At 49.7% G+C, this 12,500-nt stretch overlaps 1 protein-coding gene across 1 annotated transcript in view; it reads left to right on the forward strand.

Annotated features, from left to right (window-relative positions):
- The window catches only part of plxnb3 (plexin B3), a gene marked incomplete at its 5' end in the record, with an annotated part of 28,489 nt that overhangs the window by 2,391 nt on the left and 13,598 nt on the right, over positions 1-12,500 (forward strand). Inside the window, 19 exon segments of the mRNA XM_034148174.1 lie at positions 1-59; positions 138-243; positions 358-494; positions 692-868; positions 947-1,112; positions 2,514-2,645; positions 3,403-3,507; positions 3,592-3,744; positions 3,815-3,963; positions 4,128-4,228; positions 4,391-4,608; positions 5,109-5,287; positions 7,115-7,189; positions 7,267-7,414; positions 8,649-8,729; positions 9,000-9,078; positions 9,185-9,288; positions 9,755-9,836; positions 12,098-12,264. The exon segment at positions 1-59 is cut by the window's left edge and continues 93 nt beyond it. Of these exon segments, the coding sequence (XP_034004065.1) occupies positions 1-59; positions 138-243; positions 358-494; positions 692-868; positions 947-1,112; positions 2,514-2,645; positions 3,403-3,507; positions 3,592-3,744; positions 3,815-3,963; positions 4,128-4,228; positions 4,391-4,608; positions 5,109-5,287; positions 7,115-7,189; positions 7,267-7,414; positions 8,649-8,729; positions 9,000-9,078; positions 9,185-9,288; positions 9,755-9,836; positions 12,098-12,264 (2,418 nt within the window).

Genomic DNA, 12,500 nt, shown 5'->3' on the forward strand with positions numbered 1-12,500 from the left:
GTCACAGTGGCAGGTGTTCAGTGCCCCCCCCTACCTGAGGGCTACCAGATCTCCACCAGGTACTTCCTCCTGTGTATGAATACTCTCCAGTATTACACCTGTATAATATACAGTATTAATATTTAAAGTATGTTCAGGATCGTGTGTGAGCTGCAGGCCAGCGGGGGCCCGAGGGAGGGCCCGGTCCTGGTTACCGTGGGAACAACTCCACCTGGCCGGTCCTCCCAGACGTTCACCTATCAGGTGAGAGGACCCCCCCCATGTATTAATGCTAAGCTACAGAGTGTGTCAGCTGACCTCTGACCTCTGTAACCATGTATTAATGCTAAGCTACAGAGTGTTGACCTCTGTCCTCAGGACCCCCAGCTGCTGGCCCTGGTTCCTGACAGGGGGCCGGTCTCTGGAGGAACCAGACTCACCATCAGGGGGCGGAGCCTGCTGACCGGACAGAGGGCGGACCTGAGAGCCTTCCTGGGCCCCCAGCCCTGCTACATGTGAGCGCTAATGCTACTGCTACTGATAATGATAATGACAATGCTAATGCTATTGCTACTGCTACTGCTACTGATAATGATAATGCTACTGCTACTGATACTGTTAATGTTACTGATAATGCTACTACTACTGATAATGCTACTGTCAATGCTAATGTGACTGCTAATGCTACTCCTGTACACCTTGCCCCCCCCAGCATGGAGCAGGTGTCTCACTCTCAGCTGGTGTGTGAGACAGGTCGCAGTAACCGGACCGGACCTGTCTCTCTGCGGCTGTTGTTCGGTCAGGCTGAGCGGACCGTCGCTAATGCTAGCTTCCGTTACCTTGACGACCCGGTGATCACCGACGCCTCGCCAGCGGAGAGTTTCTACGCGTAAGAACGAACCCCAGTAACCAATCAGATCGCAGCTCCCCCCCCCCCCCAGTGCTAACCTCCACTTCCTGTCCTCAGGGGCGGGCGCGTCGTCATGGTGACAGGCAGGAACCTGGGCGTCGTGCAGCAGCCAATCATAGCGGTGTGGGTGGAGCCTGTGGAGGGACAGAGGGTGAAGCGGAGGAGACGATTGGCTCTGCTCAGCGCTAAGCAACAGCTGGTGTTCAACAGCAGCAGGACCACGGTGAGGGAGGGGCAGTAACTGTAGGAACCACGTCTTACTGGAATCGTGTCTGATTGTAACTGTAGGAACCGTGTCTGTAACTGTAGGAACCGCGTCTGACTGTAACTGTAGGAAGCGTGTCTGACTGTAACTATGTCTGACTGTAACTGTAGGAACCGTGTCTGTAACTGTAGGAACCGCGTCTGACTGTAACTGTAGGAACCGTGTCTGACTGTAACTATGTCTGACTGTAACTGTAGGAACCGTGTCTGACTGTAACTGTGTCTGACTGTAACTGTAGGAACCGTGTCTGACTGTAACTATGTCTGACTGTAACTGTAGGAACCGTGTCTGTAACTGTAGGAACCGCGTCTGACTGTAACTGTAGGAACCGTGTCTGACTGTAACTGTGTCTGACTGTAACTGTAGGAACCGTGTCTGACTGTAACTGTGTCTGACTGTAACTGTAGGAACCGTGTCTGACTGTAACTGTAGGAACCGTGTCTGACTGTAACTGTGTCTGACTGTAACTGTAGGAACCGTGTCTGACTGTAACTGTGTCTGACTGTAACTGTAGGAAGCGTGTCTGACTGTAACTATGTCTGACTGTAACTGTAGGAACCGTGTCTGACTGTAACTGTGTCTGACTGTAACTGTAGGAACCGTGTCTGACTGTAACTGTAGGAACCGTGTCTGACTGTGTCTGACTGTAACTGTAGGAACCGTGTCTGACTGTAACTGTAGGAACCGTGTCTGACTGTAACTATGTCTGACTGTAACTGTAGGAACCGTGTCTGACTGTAACTGTGTCTGACTGTAACTGTAGGAACCGTGTCTGACTGTAACCGTAGGAACCGTGTCCGACTGTAACTGTAGGAACCGTGTCCGACTGTAACTGTAGGAACCGTGTCCGACTGTAACCGTGTCTGACTGTAACTGTAGGAACCGTTTCGGACTGTAACTGTAGGAACCGTGTCCGACTGTAACCTTAGGAACCGTTTCGGACTGTAACTGTAGGAACCGTGTCCGACTGTAACCTTAGGAACCGTTTCGGACTGTAACTGTAGGAACCGTGTCCGAATGTAACCGTAGGAACCGTGTCCGAATGTAACCGTAGGAACCGTGTCCGAATGTAACCGTAGGAACCGTGTCCGACTGTAACCGTAGGAACCGTGTCCGACTGTAACCGTAGGAACCGTGTCTGACTGTAACCGTAGGAACTGAGCGGGTGGAGAACCTTCCGGTTGTGGCTCAAAGTGAAAAACATACTAACTACAAGCTAGAGTTACAGGTGATATGTTGTAGACATATCGTTGTCATAGAAACGATCAGAGAGCGCTGGGACGGATCTGATGTCCTTTTGTCTCAATAATGACAGACTATGTCTCTCACCTGTCTTTCTCTCAACTGTCTGTCTCTCAGGTGTCGGAGCCCTGCTCTGTGCTGTCGTCCTCTCAGATGACCTGTCTCACCCCCAGAGTGTCCCCAGAGGTCAAAGTGAAGGGAGTCTGGTTCCAGCTGGACAACGTCAGGGTCCACTTTGAGACCATCAAGGTACCTGTCTGTCTGACACCTGTCTGTCTCTCACCTGTCTGTCTCTCACATGTCTGTCTCCCACCTGTCTGTCTCTCACCTGTCTCTCTCTCACCTGTCTCTCTCTCACCTGTCTCTCTCTCACCTGTCTCTCTCTCACCTGTCTATCTCTCACCTGTCTCTCACATGTCTGTCTCCCACCTGTCTGTCTCTTACCTGTCTGTCTCTCACCTGTCTCTCTCTCACCTGTCTCTCTCTCACCTGTCTCTCACCTGTCTGTCTCTCACCTGTCTCTCTCTCACCTGCCTGTCTCTCACCTGTCTGTCTCTTACCTGTCTCTCTCTCACCTGTCTCTCACCTGTCTCTCTCTCACCTGTCTCTCACCTGTCTGTCTCTCACCTGTCTCTCTCTCACCTGTCTGTCTCTCACCTGTCTGTCTCTTACCTGTCTGTCTCTCACCTGCCTGTCTCTCACCTGTCTGTCTCTCACCTGTCTCTCTCTCACCTGCCTATCTCTCACCTGTCTCTCACCTGTCTGTCTCTCACCTGTCTGTCTCTCACCTGTCTCTCTCTCACCTGTCTCTCACCTGTCTGTCTCTCACCTGTCTCCCACCTGTCTGTCTCTCACCTGTCTGTCTCTCACCTGTCTGTCTCTCACCTGTCTCTCTCTCACCTGTCTCTCACCTGTCTGTCTCTCACCTGTCTCTCACCTGTCTGTCTCTCACCTGTCTCTCTCACCTGTCTCTCTCTCACCTGTCTCTCACCTGTCTGTCTCTCAGGGGCAGAGCTTCAGGTATTACCCGGACCCGGAGTTCTTCCCTCTGAACAGAGAGGCCCCTGACGTCCCGTACCGCTTCAAACCGGGGGGGGTGATCGCCGTGGAGGTGAGCTATTATCTCGTTAACTAATTAACTCAGTAATGACTTGATTGATGTATTCATCACTGCATTAACATGTCCCCCCCCCAGGGCCAGGACCTGACCCGGGCCATCTCCAGACAGGAAGTGAGGGCTCAGCTGGGGGATCAGGAGTGTGAGGTGAAGACCCTGGATAACACTCACCTGTACTGCGAGCCCCCCGAGAGCCAGCCGGGGGGGGGCGGGGGCCTGCCCAGCCTCAAGGTACTGACACTACACTACACTTTTATAATACAGACCATAATACCAGACTATAACAACGTGCCACCCCCAGGTGCTGATGGGGAACCTGCAGGTGGACCTGGGTTCGGTGCAGTACGACAGCAACGGCCTGTCTGTCGTCCCATTGGCTGCTCAGATTAGTCTGGGGGCGGGAGCAGCCGTCATCATCCTATCAGTGCTCGTCATCATCCTGATGTACAGGTAAGGCAAAGGTGCTGTTTCACTCTCTCCTTCATTCTGTAGAACAACACATATATATATTAATGTGTGTGTGTGTGTGTGTGTGTGTGTGTGTGTGTGTGTGTGTGTGTGTGTGTGTGTGTGTGTGTGTGTGTGTGTGTGTGTGTGTGTGTGTGTGTGTTCAGGAGGAAGAGTAAACAGGCGCTCAGAGATTACAAGAAGGTTCTGCTGCAGTTAGAGACTCTGGAGATCAACGTTGGAGACCAGTGTCGAAAAGAGTTCACAGGTACACACACACACACACACACACACACACACACACACACACACACACACACACACACACACACACACACACACACACACACACACGCACACACACACACACACACGCACACACACACACACACACCACACACACACTCTCACTGTGTAATTGTGTGTTCAGACCTGATGACGGAGATGATGGACCTCAGCAGTGATGTGGGGGGGCCGGGCCCCCCCCTGCTGGACTACAAGACGTATGCAGAGCGGATCTTCTTCCCCGGCCAGCAGGGGGCGCCGTTCAGCCGCCAGCTGGACCTGCCGGAGCACCGCCGCGTCACCGTGGAGACGGGCCTGCAGAACCTGAGCCTGCTGCTCAACAACCGGCTGTTCCTCACCAGGGTGGGGTCTCTGTTTACTATAAATACTGTCTCTATACGTGGGGGGGTCTCTGTTTACTATAAATACTGTCTCTATACGTGGGGGGGTCTCTGTTTACTATAAATACTGTCTCTATACGTGGGGGGGGGTCTCTGTTTACTATAAATACTGTCTCTATACATGGAGGGGGTCTCTGTTTACTATAAATACTGTCTCTATACGTGGGGGGGGGGTCTCCGTTTACAATAAATACTGTCTCTACACGTGGGGGGGGGTCTCTGTTTACTATAAATACTGTCTCTATATGTGGGCGGGGGTCTCCGTTTACAATAAATACTGTCTCTATACGTGGGGGGGGTCTCCGTTTACTATAAATACTGTCTCTATACATGGGTGGGGTCTCTGTTTATTATAAATACTGTCTCTATACGTGTTGTAAATGTATTCGTTCAGTTGTTGAGGATGGCGCTGTCTCCGGTTGTTTAATATAATATAAAGAGTGTATGTTGTCCCCGGTGCAGTTCATCCACACTCTGGAGGCGCAGCAGGGCTTCTCTCAGAGGGACCGGGGCTACGTGGCCAGCCTTCTGACCGTCGCTCTGCACGACAAGCTGGAGTACTTCACCGAGGTGATGAAGGGCCTCCTGCAGGACCTGGTGCAGCAGTACGTGGCCAAGAACCCCAAACTCATGCTGCGCCGGTACGTAAACAAACACACCCAAACTCATGCTGCGCTGCGCCGGTACGTAAACAAACACACCCCAACTCATGCTGCGCCGGTACGTAAACAAACACACCCCAACTCATGCTGCGCCGGTACGTAAACAAACACACCCCAACTCATGCTGCGCCGGTACGTAAACAAACACACCCCAACTCATGCTGCGCCGGTACGTAAACAAACACACCTGCACGTGGGGGGGTCTCTGTTTAGCCTCAAAGGGCGGAGCAGCGAGCCCCCCAACATTTTGTTATTGTTATTGTTATTGTTTATTTTATTGTGATTGTAGTAATGTGTAGTTATTACATGTACAGCACTTTGGCTCGACCAAAAATCACTTTGTGCTTTATAAAACTTGATTTGATTTAGATTTGATTTGAACGTCCCCCCAACACGGCCCCCAGACCCCACGCAGCATTCTCCTCTGTTTGTCATTGCTGGGGTCATTTCCTGGTTGCTAACAAACGCCATTGTAAAACATAAACACTGATGTTCCGCTGTAACGGTGGTGGACTCATCAGAACAGAGTGGGCGAGCTGACCAATCAGAGCACAGTGGGCTCACAGGGAGGGGGGGGGGCAGGAGCTCCAACAAGCCGTTTAGGACAGAGAGTGAATACACAGACTATACAGAGATGCTGTATGAGAAACCAATGAGAGTTTGGAACATTGAACAATGTACATCTATTCTAGTAGACCTCAACTATGGAACTATGATCAGTAGAAATGGCCGTGAGTCATGGGACCTTTAAGTTAGGGTTTGATGGTTAAAACGTTTTAAAACATACTGAATATAAACAGTGTCTGTCTGTCTGTCTGTCTGTCTGTCTGTCTGTCTGTCTGTCTGTCTGTCTGTCTGTCTGTCTGTCTGTCTGTCTGTCTGTCTGTCTGTCTGTCTGTCTGTCTGTCTGTCTGTCTCTCTCACTGTCTGTCTGTCTGTCTGTCTGTCTGTCTGTCTGTCTGTCTGTCTGTCTCTCTCACTGTCTGTCTGACTGTCTGTCTGTCTGTCTGTCTCTCTCACTGTCTGTCTGACTGTCTGACTGTCTGTCTGTCTGTCTGTCTGTCTCTCTCACTGTCTGTCTGTCTGACTGTCTGTCTGTCTGTCTGTCTGTCTGTCTGTCTCTCTGTCTGTCTGACTGTCTGTCTGTCTGTCTGTCTCTCTCACTGTCTGTCTGACTGTCTGTCTGTCTGTCTGTCTCACTGTCTGTCTGACTGTCTGTCTGTCTGTCTGTCTGTCTGTCTGTCTGTCTCTCTCACTGTCTGTCTGACTGTCTGTCTGTCTGTCTGTCTCTCTCACTGTCTGTCTGACTGTCTGACTGTCTGTCTGTCTGACTGTCTGTCTGTCTCTCTGTCTGTCTGACTGTCTGTCTGTCTGTCTGTCTCTCTCACTGTCTGTCTGACTGTCTGTCTGTCTGTCTGTCTCTCTCACTGTCTGACTGTCTGTCTGTCTGTCTGTCTGTCTGTCTGTCTCTGTCTGTCTCTCTCTCTGTCTGTCTGTCTGTCTGTCTGTCTGTCTGTCTGTCTGTCTCTCTCACTGTCTGTCTGACTGTCTGTCTGTCTGTCTGTCTCTCTCACTGTCTGTCTGTCTCTCTGTCTGACTGTCTGACTGTCTGACTGTCTGACTGTCTGACTGTCTGACTGTCTGTCTGTCTGTCTATCTCTCTCTCTCTCTATGTGTCTGTCTGTATGTCTGTCTCTCTGACTGTCTGTCTGTCTGTCTGTCTGACTGTCTGTCTGACTGTCTGTATGTCTGTCTGTCTCTCTGACTGTCTGTCTGACTGTCTGTCTGCCTGTCTGTCTGTTTCAGGACGGAGACGGTTGTGGAGAAGATGTTGACCAACTGGATGTCTATCTGCCTCTACTCCTTCCTCAAGGTAAACCTGTCTGTCTGCCTGTCTGTCTGTATAATGACCTTTCTGTCTGTACACTGACCTGTCTGTCTGTCACCTGTCTGTGCAGGAGGTGGGGGGGGGAGCCTCTCTACATGCTGTACAGAGCCATAAAGTACCAGGTGGACAAAGGTCCCGTGGACTCAGTGACGGGGAAAGCTAAACGCACTCTGAACGACAGCCACCTGCTGAGAGAGGACATCGAGTACTGCTCCATGGTGACACACACACATCTTAAAGGGGACCTATCATGCAAAATGCACTTTTGTACGTCTTTTCTACATGAATATGTGTCCCCGGTGTTCCAGGGAACTCACCAAGTGTCAGAAAACACAACCCTCTCTATTTTCCTCCATACCCAAATCTCTAAAAAAGGGGCTGCAACGGATCTGATCAAAACTGATCCAGATTTGAACACTGTCCTGACGTCAGGACGGTGGCGCTACGGCTATTGGGCCAACTCCACCAATCAGGAGGAGACAGCCACGGCCATTGCCGTTCGAAAGCGCTGGAGACGCTGTAGTACATATGCCAGGCCTGTAAGTGGCGCTGTAGTCTGCCACAAAAGCAGCGAAGAAGACTTCCCGCCCATAGTTACCATGGTTACCCTTCTGTTTATTCTCCGCTGTGGCTTTCTTTCTCCCTCCCCGAGGCAAGCGTTTGCTCCCGCTGCTTTAATTCAATGCAATCCCTCCCCGTCGAGGCAAGCACTGTAACTCTCTCCGGTTAGTCCACCAGCAGATGACAAACACCCACCTCTCCGCCTCTTCCAAGGAACGAGGGGACCGTGCGGCAGAGTTTCAGTTTCAGTTTCTTTCACCGGTCAAGATGTCCGTTAAAGTTTAGATCTAACAAAATTAGAAAAGTGCCGGTCAAAGGTCTTCTTTGTTATTTATTAAGCTTTAAAACAAATGAATAACGACTCTATATAATAAAACACGGAGGACGGAGATCTCTTTTTCTCCCCCTCTTCTGACAGCCCAGCAGCTGATCAGAGCACGTCTCCCCTCTCCTGCAGGGGGGCGTGGTCAGCAGAATCAGACCCGTAGACAGCAAACAGCACATAGAGCGAAATGAGGCATGGCTAAAATGCATGATCTGTTTGGTATTTTGAAAACAGAAACGTATAAATATACCTTATATAGGTATGGCCCTGCAATATATCATTTACATATAGCATGATAGGTCCATTTTAAAGCAGGAGAGTTTGTTTCGTTCCAATCCAAGAGAGTCCACACTTTTAGGACGTTTCCACTTTCAATTATTTCCCTCTGGTTTTAACTTCTATGATATAATCACAAGTCACTTCCTTTTGAAATGTCTTTCTTCTAACCCTGCCAGCAGTCCCTGGTCACAGGTTCTGCTGAAGTGATTACCCCTTAAACTCCTGTCAGTTCACAGAGTGCTCTGAAGTGTAAACCTGTCTCTCTCTCTCCTGTCTCTCTCTCTCAGACTCTGACAGTGCTGGTGAAGAACGGCCTGGAGGTTCAGCCGAGTCCCGTTAGAGTGTTAGACACAGACACCATCACACAGGTACCTGTCTGTCTGTCTGTTTGTCTGTCTGTCTGTCTGTCTCTCTCTCACTCTCACCTGTCTCTCTCTCACCTGTCTCTCTGTCACCTGTCTCTCTCTCACCTGTCTCTCTGTCACCTGTCTCTCTCTCTCTCACCTGTCTCTCTCTCACCTGTCTCTCTCTCACCTGTGTCTCTCTCACCTGTCTCTCTCTCACCTGTGTCTCTCTCACCTGTCTCTCTCTCACCTGTGTCTCTCTCACCTGTCTGTCTCTCACCTGTCTCTCTGCAGGTGAAGGATAAGATCCTGGATCAGGTCTACAGAGGAGCTCCGTTCTCTCAGAGACCGTCAGCAGACAGTCTGGACCTGGGTACGCTCACACACACCTGTCTCACCTGTCTCACCTGTCTCACCTGTCTCACCTGTCTCACCCGTCTCACCCCTCTCACCCGTCTCACACCTCTATTCATTGACAGAGTGGCGTTCTGGGCAGGCGGGTCACCTGACTCTCTCAGATGATGATGTCACTGCGGTGGTTCAGGGCCGCTGGAAACGAGTTAACACTCTGCAGCACTACAAGGTAAACCGACCAATCACAGCATGGCTCTAACTGACCAATCACAGCGCGGCTCTAACCCACCAATCACAGAGCGGCTCTAACCCACCAATCACAGAGCGGCTCTAACCCACCAATCACAGAGCGGCTCTAACCCACCAATCACAGAGCGGCTCTAACCCACCAATCACAGAGCGGCTCTAACCCACCAATCACAGAGCGGCTCTAACCCACCAATCACAGCGCGGCTCCAACCCACCAATCACAGAGCGGCTCTAACCCACCAATCACAGCGCGGCTCCAACCCACCAATCACAGCGCGGCTCCAACCCACCAATCACAGAGCGGCTCTAACCCACCAATCACAGCGCGGCTCCAACCCACCAATCACAGACTGCAGTGGTGCAGAGGTCCTGCAGAACACAGAGAGGTTCTCCTCAGGTAAGGGTTCTGTTCCTCAGTCACTGAAACATGATCTGTGATTCTTCAGGTTCCTGACGGAGCTACCGTGGCTCTGATCCCCCGCTCCGTGAGCCCAGCTGGAGTCCATCAGGTGTTCCAGACCGGAGAGAGTAAGAACACCTAGAACACGCAGAACCACATCTCAAACACAAACAGAACCACATCTCCAACACACAGAACCACATCTACGACACACACAGAACCACATCTCCAACACACGCAGAACCACATCTCAAACACAAACAGAACCACATCTCCAACACACAGAACCACATCTACGACACACACAGAACCACATCTCCAACACACACAGAACCACATCTCCAACACACAGAACCACATCTCCAACACACAGAGCCACATCTACGACACACACAGAACCACATCTACGACACACACAGAACCACATCTACAACACACACAGAACCACATCTACAACACACACAGAACCACATCTCCAACACACACAGAAACACATCTACAACACACACAGAAACACATCTCCAACACACACAGAACCACATCTCCAACACACACAGAACCACATCTCCAACACACACAGAACCACATCTACAACACACACAGAAACACATCTACAACACACAGAACCACATCTACGACACACACAGAACCACATCTACAACACACACAGAACCACATCTCCAACACACAGAGCCACATCTACGACACACACAGAACCACATCTACAACACACACAGAACCACATCTACAACACACAGAACCACATCTACAGAACACAGAACCACATATCCAACACACACAGAACCACATCTACAGAACACAGAACCACAAACACATGTTCTGTTACCTGTACGAGGGTTATGGTTCTAGATGTTATGTTCTGTTGCCTGTACGAGGGTTCTGGTTCTAGATGTTATTGTTCTGTTGCCTGTACGAGGGTTCTGGTTCTAGATGTTATTGTTCTGTTGCCTGTACGAGGGTTATGGTTCTAGATGTTATTGTTCTGTTACCTGTACAAGGGTTCTGGTTCTAAATGTTATTGTTCTGTTGCCTGTACAAGGGTTATGGTTCTAGATGTTGTGTTCTGTTGCCTGTACGAGGGTTCTGGTTCTAGATGTTATGTTCTGTTGCCTGTACAAGGTTTATGGTTCTAGATGTTATGTTATGTTGCCTGTACGAGGGTTATGGTTCTAGATGTTATTGTTCTGTTACCTGTACAAGGGTTCTGGTTCTAGATGTTATTGTTCTGTAGCCTGTACAAGGGTTATGGTTCTAGATGTTATGTTCTGTTGCCTGTACAAGGGTTCTGGTTCTAGATGTTATGTTCTGTTGCCTGCACGAGGGTTATGGTTCTAGATGTTATTGTTCTGTTGCGTGCACGAGGGTTCTGGTTCTAGATGTTATTGTTCTGTAGCCTGTACAAGGGTTATGGTTCTAGATGTTATGTTCTGTTGCCTGTACAAGGGTTCTGGTTCTAGATGTTATGTTCTGTTGCCTGCACGAGGGTTATGGTTCTAGATGTTATTGTTCTGTTGCCTGCACGAGGGTTATGGTTCTAGATGTTATTGTTCTGTTACCTGTACAAGGGTTCTGGTTCTAGATGTTATGTTCTGTTGCCTGTACGAGGGTTCTGGTTCTAGATGTTGTGTTCTGTTGCCTGTACGAGGGTTCTGGTTCTAGATGTTATGTTCTGTTGCCTGTACGAGGTTTATGGTTCTAGATGTTATGTTCTGTTGCCTGTACAAGGTTTATGGTTCTAGATGTTATTGTTCTGTTGCCTGTACGAGGGTTCTGGTTCTAGATGTTATTGTTCTGTTGCCTGTACAAGGATTATGGTTCTAGATGTTGTGTTCTGTTGCCTGTACGAGGGTTCTGGTTCTAGATGTTGTGTTCTGTTGCCTGTACGAGGGTTCTGGTTATAGATGTTATGTTCTGTTGCCTGTACAAGGTTTATGGTTCTAGATGTTATTGTTCTGTTGCCTGTACGAGGGTTCTGGTTCTAGATGTTGTGTTCTGTTGCCTGTACGAGGGTTCTGGTTCTAGATGTTATGTTCTGTTGCCTGTACAAGGTTTATGGTTCTAGATGTTATTGTTCTGTTGCCTGTACGAGGGTTCTGGTTCTAGATGTTATTGTTCTGTAGCCTGTACGAGGGTTATGGTTCTAGATGTTATTGTTCTGTTACCTGTACGAGGGTTCTGGTTCTAGATGTTATGTTCTGTTGCCTGTACGAGGGTTCTGGTTCTAGATGTTATGTTCTGTTGCCTGTACGAGGGTTATGGTTCTAGATGTTATGTTCTGTTGCCTGTACGAGGGTTATGGTTCTAGATGTTATGTTCTGTTGCCTGTACGAGGGTTATGGTTCTAGATGTTATGTTCTGTTGCCTACAGAAACCCCCATGCTGGAGGGCGAGGAGGACGAGGGGCTGCGGCTCTGGCACCTGGTGAAGAGCAGCGAGGATCCAGAGATCCCAAAACACCGGAAGAGCAGCATGAGGGAGAGAGAGAGAGCCAAGGCCATACCTGAGATCTACCTGACCCGCCTGCTGTCCATGAAGGTAACACACCTGAGTTAACCTGTCCATGAAGGTAACACACCTGAGTTAACCTGTCCATGAAGGTAACACACCTGAGTTAACCTGTCCATGAAGGTAACACACCTGAGTTAACCTGTCCATGAAGGTAACACACCTGAGTTAACCTGTCCATGAAGGTAACACACCTGAGTTAACTGGTCCATGAAGGTAACACACCTGAGTTAACCGGTCCATGAAGGTAACACACCTGAGTTAAC

This window comes from Trematomus bernacchii, unplaced genomic scaffold (genome assembly GCF_902827165.1).
Source record: "Trematomus bernacchii unplaced genomic scaffold, fTreBer1.1, whole genome shotgun sequence".
Lineage (NCBI taxonomy): Eukaryota > Metazoa > Chordata > Actinopteri > Perciformes > Nototheniidae > Trematomus > Trematomus bernacchii.